We start from the raw sequence: 10,021 nt of genomic DNA, 5'->3' as shown, positions 1-10,021 counted from the left end.
ACCAGTTCGGAACCTATTCAAAGTGATGGCGAATCTGTGGTTATTTAGAGACATTGTATGACGAACAGACAAACAAACGTTAGCTTATTACCGGATTATATTTTAGACTAGTATACAATGTTTTTATTGTATGATACTCCTCGTCAATGTGGTTAATCTAATCACATGAATGTGATAACGTAATCTGCAAGATTCTCTCATAGGTATCACATAACTTAAATATAAATTGGATTTTGGCTGAAGGGCATTTTACCATATGCCAGATGTATCTTACTGTGCGGAATGATGTCACCTTTCCAAAATTACCAAATTGTGATTGGATAGTTACTGCCCGCCCGTTATGGTTGTACCAAGTTTACTTTGCGCCTATGCAACCTAAGTTCCTCTAAGTGTTGCGTAACTATTATTCTCTAAAATGAAAAAAATCTACATATATTTAATGTGTCATATTACCAAAACCAATCAGCGCGCGCTCATTCGAAAGACCGCGACTTTACATATCTCACGTAGCGGCGCCACTGCCGGAGACAACTTTCAAATGTGTAACAGCATTGTAAAATACTCGGTAAGTAGTCTTAATTGTATACTAGTAATACTAGTAAATCGTATACCAGTAAATCAACATGATAAGGATTTAAATAGCAATAAATAATAGATAGGGAAAGATCAGTCTTTCCTTTCAAAGGAGTGATGCTCACAATGGTAATATTGATGATGTCATCGCGTGTTATTAATTGTACTACATAAAATACCAAACGTTTGTGTCGGCACCATTGCATTGAAAGTAGTCGCTGTGTAGAAAGGAATCACATGCCATGCTGAGAGTTGAAGCTCTAAACGGCAACGATTTTCTAAAGCTATACCTAAAATTGCTGGTCAAACAATTTCTGAAAATACACAGCTTTGTTTGCAGATGGTCTTGCTTACTTACAGCCCGATTGTTACGGTGCCAAATTTCGTTTAATTCAGCTTGAGTCTGCTTTATGTACGCACTCTTTAAGAAGTTATATGAAACCAGTTTATTACCAAGTCAAGATATTCAAATTTTATGTCCGAATGTGACTAGTCTGGAAATTCTGGAATTAAACGTACACAGGGGCATGGAAAACAGTCGTGAATATCCGTCGCTACCTCTTCCAAGGTCGAACGCACTATAACGAAAGGAAATGTGACTCTGAACTCGCCATGATGTGTTCTTTATTTTGTTATATTGTAATACTTCGGTGTTGCTACAGTAACAAGTTGTCCCCATGCCAAGGGTTACAACATTTAAAACGTTTAATGGGATATAAGACCATTCAGAATGTTTTGTGACTTTGTTCGGATTTTGATGTATCAATTTACCGTAAACCTAAAGTTGTACAATAACTCAGAGAACATGGTCACAAAATTCGCTTATATTGACAAAATTATATTTTAAGGGAGGGTTTTCAGAAAATCTCATTTGTGATATGGAATACTGATTTTGCAACGTCATAAAATTAATTAATGTACTAAATACTTTCACATGAATAACAAAACCACCTTCTTTATTATCAATCGACTTTCAATTTAAAAATTCATAGGCAATCAAAAGGATATTTTGTAAAATATGTTCTAAAAGCGTCTCATTTTAAGTTCGTGTGTTGTTCTGGTTCCTGTAACCAATTTTTATTTTTCTGTACTAAAACCCACTGTTCATGCAGATGGAAATACGGTTTTCAACTGCACAGTATCTTTGTATGAATATGAAATAAATACTTTAAGCCCGGTAAGATATTAATATTTAATAAATATATTTTACTTACCACTAATGGGTGGTCCTAGATGGCATTGTTTCTCGAATTTGCTCATTAATCTATTATGAACGATAGAGGTTCATGGACCTGTTTCCATGTCATAGTATAATGCAAGGATAGAGCACTTGGCGAGACCAAATTTGGCTCAATAAGAGGAATGATGGTCTTCCAACGACATCTATTTTCTACTTATAACACACCTATGTAATTTATCAATGTAACCTAATATAATTGTTTTAAAGGTTTTACCTAATATGGTTGCTGCCATACCGAGTCCTGTTCCGATCAAACCCGTCAGAAATCTGAAAGTGATGAAGGCGGCAGTGTTTGGCGGGAAGGCAGAAACGATTCCAAAGATCGTCATCCCAACAGCACCGATCATGGCAGTTGGTAAGCGACCAATCCTAAATGAACATCAAAAGTCACATATTGAAATACATGTATACATTAATTGAAAGTACGAAGATGCATTGCTTACCCTCGCCTATGTAAAAATAATCATTTTAAAACTTAATGTGTAAGATAGAACAGAAACGTCGTACTTCTGAACCTTTTAAAAAGAGTACTTATTTGCAACACATTTTACAGTTCACTGTCCTCCATCTTGAAATAGCCAGTTAGAGGTTATGGGGATAGAGAAACACAAATATTGGCCCAAAATTTTGAAAGATAAGTCCTTTTATTTCCTTTCTCTGCCTGTATTCACAAAGACACTCTTGTGTACAGTGATTATTTGCATATTATTAAAATTTCAATTCATCTTATCATCACCTGTACATATGGATATCATGCGCGATCAGACCATCTTATTCTTCGAGGTCAATATCATTATCATTTTATGGTTTTATTGATTAGTTCTTGACTAATTGGTCACAAGGCGATTGGTAACATGTCTAGTGGGTGAAAAGTAGTAAGTGTACGACCCTTTGACCTGTTACATAATAATATCACAGTTGATATCAAATTTAATGACCCCTGTAAGTGTGACAACCTACCTGTCGGCGAGATATCCGAAGGGGATAGGTGCTAAGAAAACACCCAGCATATATATCGATGATGATAGTGAAGCCAGGTAGTATCGATCACAGAGAAGATTAAACTGAAACGAACAAAAATGATATAAAATGTAGTTGGGTACGGGATGACAAATCGGGACAAACAGAAGGCTGGCTTATTCAGGAATTATTTTTACGAACACCTGAGCAGCTCGATCCAAAGTCTATGACAGTAAGAGTCAGCCATCGAACCCCACGTTCAAAAACATTCAGACTGACATTTGCATCATTAGTCATCTCCAGATCTACTTTGAATATTCTCCGACGGAGGACCAGTTTGAGAAAAGAAAATCAAAACATTTTTTCAGGTCATTGTTGTACTGTTTCTAGTGGTTAGACAATACGGTGGTTTCAATCGGGTTCGAATTAACACAAAACGGTAACCAATCACCTGGCGGAGCAGCCATAGACAAAACCGCTCGGCCAAATCCCCAATCTCAAAAAATAACCGAGCTAAGTTGTTACAATTTTTCTGACTGCGACCCCTTCACAACTCGACAACTTTCGATTTTTATTTTCGAAAATTTGGGGAGATGATTGACAAAATATGGTAACGTTTGCTTTCATATTGAGAAGGCTTACACAGGAGATTGATAATTGTCTATATTGTTTGTCATGTTTCATATAAAGGGAACGTTTTAAGACAAAAGAAAAGTACACAGGTCTATGTCAAGACCTTCATTACAATATTTCATGAAAAGATTACCATATAATTATGTTTTAAACGTCCACAAGGCTTCATAGTTACTGATAGATGGGGGAATGGAATTCCAAATTTTAGTAGCCCGATACACCAATGATCTTTGACCCATGCCTGTCCTAAACATTGGTGGGTAAAGGTTACTATTATAGAACTACGAGTATTTAAACGATCCATTTCTGAGAGAGGTCCATTTCTGAGAGAGGTCGGAGTAGATCACTAATATAGCTTGGTGCGAGGTCATTTAAAGCTTTGAAAGTCATAATAGCATAATATGACATTAACTGGTCCAATAATCATTTTCATTCAAGGTAATACATTACCAGGTCCATGGGACATTGAGATTTACAAATTTAAGTAGGACCATCCTGAACCACTGATAGTTAGTGGTGGTACCAGGTGTCCGGAATGGGTAAGCGTACCCTGCTAGCATGCTACACCGTCAGGATTGGTTCCAAAATTGTCTAATATTGTATGAAGTGATACAGTACTGTTATAAGTCAAAGCTGGGAATGCTGTCGCTAATCATTTGAGTGACCGAGGTGTCATATTTGGCCACAATGTCATTATATCGACCGTAGAACTTTTTGAAAGTCCTCACGAGTCTTTTGGATGTATATCCCTGTCTCACTAGTTTGATACTAATAAGCTGTGTCTCATTGAAATCCGCATAGGAATCACAAGCCCTAGAATATCTGAGAAGTTGAGACACATACACACCATAAGCAGGTGCAGATGGAATATTACTTGATAAGTGGGGATAATTTATGATTTCAAAATCAAAATCATCCCTTTGTCATACAGCTTGGTGTTTAGCCCATTAGTACCCACTTGTAGGAACAGATCAAGATATGAAGCTGAGTTCCTACTCTCAGTTGTTTCTTTGATTTCCAATTCATCAGGGTAAATATGATGTAAGTAATTTGATATGTCTGGATTGTTTAGACTAATCAGATCATCAATATATCTGTGCGTGTTGTTAAAACGCCTTGCAAGTTTTTTAGACCCTGCTTTGTAAAGTATACAACATGTAAATCAATGGGCAACCAGTGCAAACTAACAAAAACTCTTCGAGAAGGTAAAGTTGTGTCAACCCCAACAATTACTCTACCAGCCCTTTTCTGGAGTTCATACAATCTTTGGAGATTGATCTTAGACGTACTAGCCCATACAATACAACAGACGTCAATTTGAAACAAGAACAAAGCATTATTAACTAACAAAAGCAATGGGTGTAGTCGTCTTATAACACCATTCTGGCGGACAAATTCCTGCGGAAATTATCTATGTGGTCATCCCAGCGTAATTGTTGTCTATTTGAACACTAAACAGTTTGTGAACAGCAACACTATTTATGAGAGTATCATTGATCTGAATGTGAAATGAAATATCAGAGTAGTCTAAGCGATAAATGTTTGGGCGAGACACAACAATCATTGATTTTGTTTTAGTGGTGTTAATTGCCATGTTATAGTTATAAACCGAGTTTGAGATTGGAACGAGATCTCCATTCATCCTCTCCTCAACTTGTTCATTGTCAATTCCGGAAACACACAGAGTTTGGTCATCGGCAAACATATCTAAGCTTCCCATGTTGAGACAAAGTGGAAGATCATTGATCAAGATCAAGAAAGAAGTTGATCCAAAATGGGCCCAAGAGGTACACCGCTCGTAATGAACTAAATATCAGAGTGTACACCTAATATGACTAAAATAATATGGCGTTCATGGGATTTCCGTGAACCTGTTTACTGCTATATCTCTTTAAAATCTTTCATCGGTATCTGTACATTACTGACCTAGAAGATTATGTTTTTCATTCTTTCGGCTCAGCGAACTTCACCGGTTATCATTTTTTGTATGTTTCTAGAGTCCGTTAGTATACAACGTACTTCCACAGAGTGCTTGCCGTAGGTTTCTCGAATATATTACGTCAGAATTACCATTGCGCTGAATGTTTTCTCAAAATAATGCTGCCCTTACGCCGTAACAGCGGTTAATTATTCTTCAGCTCATATAGAGAGATGAAGGAGGTTCTGCCCCGTTCTTTCGTGTCTACAGTAAGTTAAACTAACTAAAAGGACAAGTGGGGAAGATTATGTTTTTTTTTATTTTGCCTTTCCATCTACATCAGTTTACCATATTTCCGTTTCCCAACGGACAATTAACATAATCGAGTTATCCGATCAGTCAAGTAAGTATCAGGTTTAAATTTGAAGCAAATCTCAAGACGTTACCTTGACGTCAAACCAGAAAATCGGGTTGAAAAACAGATGTCACAATTTGATTCATTGACTTCTCGTTTTGGCCAGTTTCTAATCCGAACATCAGTCTCCTACCTCACTAAATCATGCCATTCATCGCGACCTTCAGAGTGCTCAACCATCATTACACTGAACGGAGCATCAGAATGAACCAGATATGGACAGAAAATGCTCACGTGTTTCATTATATATTGCAGTTATGTGGAATTTTAACCTTTGCCACATGTTTGCAACTTCATCGGAAGTATTATGATCAACATAATGACAATATTCATCGCAGATTAATTCTAAAGGTCATTTAGTATACAAATATGTAATTAGCTTAAATATATGAAATTTCTTTGACCGCTTTCATAGTATCACCACTTTATATAGCAAGTGTAACTACCTTTGGCAAAGTCCTTCAAGCCATATATGCCAAACTGTGGAAGCTCATTAGACATGCAAACTATAAATTAGCTGACATGAAAATGCGAAATTACTTTCAATATTGTTTTAACCTGGTATATTCATCAATGTACATATGATGTTTTGCTAACTTTGATCAAATAAATCCCAGCATATATCCATAATTAGAAAAGATCATTGAAAATGCAAATAATGAGCCACTGTCTTCATTCAAAAACATACTAACCCCCCTCCCATGCTCAGCGACCATTTCGAAAACAAGGTGACAAGTCAAATAAGTCTAAAACAGGGTAACCCCCCCGTGAATCCACCTGCCCAAAGGCCGAAAAGCTGACCAGTCTGTAAGCGAAGTTCTGCCCACGTGGTACTTAGGTAAGGCTACAGCCTCGACTACCGATTCATTAATGAAAAGAACAAACAAACGCCATCTTCTCCTAGGACGGCCTTTGGAAGTGACGGGAACATTGAAGATCGTCGTCTGCGCACTATATTACGCGATAAGGATACTTTACCATCTGCCCTCCAGGTGTTTAAAACATACCCTAACTATTTTACCGCCATGCTGTTCATGGTCCTTACGGCACATTCAATTCTCTGATATGTTTATTCTTACATCTGCCAACTTAATTTATTGTATTAATTGAAAATGTTGCAACAAGCTCTGAATTGACAAAACAATAGTAGTAACACAGATTTTGGTCATGTTCTACCTTCCTTGTAAAACTGCACAGTGTCTGGGCGACCATTTTGTCAAACATCTTTGTATCCTGAACGATTCAAAATTACTATCCAGTGGCCAGACATTTCTGTCCCCCTCCTCACTGTGGTACGGTTAATGTGGGTGTGACGGTTTAAATATCCACTCAAGATAACGAATCAATGCGTCAAACCAGAGAACAAACCCTTATTTACAATCATCCCAGATTCTAGCAGCCGAACTTTGGATCTTATCAACCTATCTAACGAATCTTTTTAACCTAAATTTGGACCCTATCAGCCGAGACTCGAATTCTCGCAACCTTATCTAAGCTAACCTAAGAATCTGCGAGCTTAGTTTAGGTGTTGATCGTCTGCAATAAGCATATTTGAATAGTCTCTCTCTCAAAAGTGCATTGGTATTCATGATTGTATGTATAGATGTACTGTACACACGTACTTTGATATGTCCGGCTGCACAACATTGGTGACCTTCCCTAGTGCGAAGTTTCATGACCCTTACAAAACTAGCGAAAATGATGATTTCTCAACCACCAAAACATTAACTCAACCCCTTTTATTTCTGCCCTGTCCCTTAATGCCAATGCTTTCAATTGTGTTATCTCGTGACCGGGTGATTACAAAGTTGCCGATATTATACATGGCATACATTTTGATATGTAGATATGACTGGCAAAAACCAAATGACCTTAGCATAACATGCTCGGATTCATGATTTTCTGACCTAGTGTTGATTATAGCATTGTATTCAGTTACCCTCTTTCACAGTGGCAGTAATTTTGCCCTACCTCCTGAATTGCCGTTGACTTGTATGTAGAACGGTCGTACTTCCATCCATGGTCACACTTTATCGTTGTATTGGTGTACTTGGTGACGTCTTCGCCAGGATGAAAATCGACGGCTGTGATGTTATAACGGTAACATTTACTGTACACCAGCCTATCGCCACAAGCACCATCACTCTCCTCCAACGGGATGGTGAAATTCTTGAAAGTTTCCAAGCAGATTTCATAGGTATTTTCATTTGTGCAGTTGGCGTTGTAGTACTGTTCGAGTTGGGGAACGTAGCACCAATGGTCGGTCTCTGCCAGTATGAAAACTGGAGAGAATATGTGCAGCGCTAAAACAGCACTCAATAAGAATAGTGGACAGCAGACACGTTTTTGGAAAGGCCCAAAGTCACCAAGATATTCTAAAATGTCATCGAATTTTACCATTTTAAAAAAGAAAGATTACGTCCCAAGGTGTTTATCCAACTTGCTCGATCCAAACAGAAGTCTACGAGATCAGACGTTGTCCATTCAAGCGTAAGCAATAGAATATCTGACGTGCCTTGTTAAATCACTTTCTGACAGCCGCAATGCATTATTAACAAACTGGCCATTGTATGCAAAGGCACTTCATCTTTGAGGTCGTTACGGGGTGCCATATATTGCCTTTAACCAATCTTCAACAGACTTTCCTTGGGTGCTATAAGTAGTAAAGGGCCCAATGGGAGCGCACATCTCGGGTAACACGATATTATGTCATTTAATTTTAAGAAATTATCAAAGGTTTGTATAAATTTTTAGCTAGAAGTACCACGGAAAAAGAAAGTCTGAAGTGATATCAAAACCGATCTAATGCAATTGCGCCGGCTGCTATAAACAACAGACTCAAACACAACACAACGGACTTGGGTTGAAGAAACTTTCCCATCATGTACAGGGATCAAATGTCAATCAAAATTCGATACAAAGTTTCTCTGCCTTGCCGATAATATTACGACCCGGTCGCGCTTACTTGACCTGCTTGTTTTGTTCAAAGCAAAGGTTACAAAATCGTCAGAGGTCGTACAAGTCAACTCATTCGAGCCATATAATGTATAAATCAGCGAGTATCTGCCAATATGTTTGGCATGTCTGCTCCTTGGAGGGCACTCGACCCAAGCAACGTACAGGTACCCTTCGAGGGTTGAAACTACAGAGCACAAATTCGACAGTTTTCCATTAAATGGAGGAGGGGAGAGTTGAATAGTCTACAATGCTTGGCAGATACTTTAGGCAAAAAATTTTTTAAATAATCATATGTCAAAAGTGTTCATTTGGGATAAAATATTGTGCTAGGGTAAAAAACATCGGTCAAAAGTCCAACATTTTTTCTGGGTTCAACCACAGTCCCCTACCCACAGTCCCTCTGGTTCAACATAATCAAATCAAGCATGTTCAACACGGGACATAAAAACTTCCATGACAAAATGGCTGCTAGATACCAAATTTTGTACTGTGAAATGAATGAAGTACATTATGTGCATTATTATTCATGATCCTGTGCATGTGCCAATTTTGACAAAAACCAGTAGAGAGATATTTGTGTTATGGCTACAGACATGAACTATTCGATCAAATGTATTCAAACTTGGTTAGATTTACATTTGGAAAATTGAAATAGTAAAGTTGAAATCAATTCCCTTGTCGTTAAGTCTTGTAGAAACGTGACCATTAGAGTCTAATCCAAGGAAAATGCCTAATTCAGATACAAGGCAGAAGAAATTTGAAACTGAAGCTGAACTTTAAATAATTCAGAAAGATGACATCATCTGTGTATCTGAATTTAAAGTTGAAAGCTTTAGCTGAAGAAACCTTTCCTGTGGTACAAGTAGTAGTTTCCTGTAAACTGTTGGGAACTATATGTCCTCTAAATTCAACAAATATGTTCCCGATGAGGAATTCGAGCATACTAACAATGTCTATCTGTGTAAAGAATACCGTAGAAATAGTATCACTCTTAAGCACGGTTACCATTTCGTCTCTTTCCTCCAATAAGGGGGGAGGGAACGAATGACAGGAAATGAGACACCCAATGCTTCATTTAATCCCCAGTAACACGTTCGCACGTTCGATTGGTACGGGCTGTATGCTCGTACAGGAGAGTTCTGGTCCCGCAGATGATTTTGATCGGGACTTTGTGGGAGCCATTGCCGATTAGGATCTACGTCAATTGTATCTGTTGTGCTAGCCTGGCTGCTAAATGAAACAAGAAACAAGAAATCCCCCAGACTTGAGCAGACCGAATAATTTGAAAAGTAAGTCATGTAAGTAGTAAAATATTATTCCCTTC

At 37.8% G+C, this 10,021-nt stretch overlaps 1 protein-coding gene across 1 annotated transcript; it reads right to left on the bottom strand.

The window, feature by feature from the left end:
* Positions 1-1,869: 1,869 nt before the first annotated feature.
* LOC139141749 (beta-alanine transporter-like) lies at positions 1,870-8,222 on the bottom strand. Its single transcript, XM_070711377.1, has 3 exons — positions 7,711-8,222; positions 2,774-2,877; positions 1,870-2,182 (listed from the first exon to the last, which is right to left on the bottom strand). Exons 1-3 carry the CDS (start codon positions 8,137-8,139, stop codon positions 1,957-1,959), a joined length of 759 nt encoding a protein of 252 aa, XP_070567478.1. The 5' UTR covers positions 8,140-8,222; the 3' UTR covers positions 1,870-1,956.
* Between the last annotated feature and the right edge of the window lie 1,799 nt (positions 8,223-10,021).

The sequence above is a fragment of the Ptychodera flava genome, chromosome 10 (assembly GCF_041260155.1).
Source record: "Ptychodera flava strain L36383 chromosome 10, AS_Pfla_20210202, whole genome shotgun sequence".
Lineage (NCBI taxonomy): Eukaryota > Metazoa > Hemichordata > Enteropneusta > Ptychoderidae > Ptychodera > Ptychodera flava.
The sequence above is the reverse complement of the archived record's forward strand: the minus strand, read 5'-3'. Positions and strand labels throughout refer to the sequence as shown.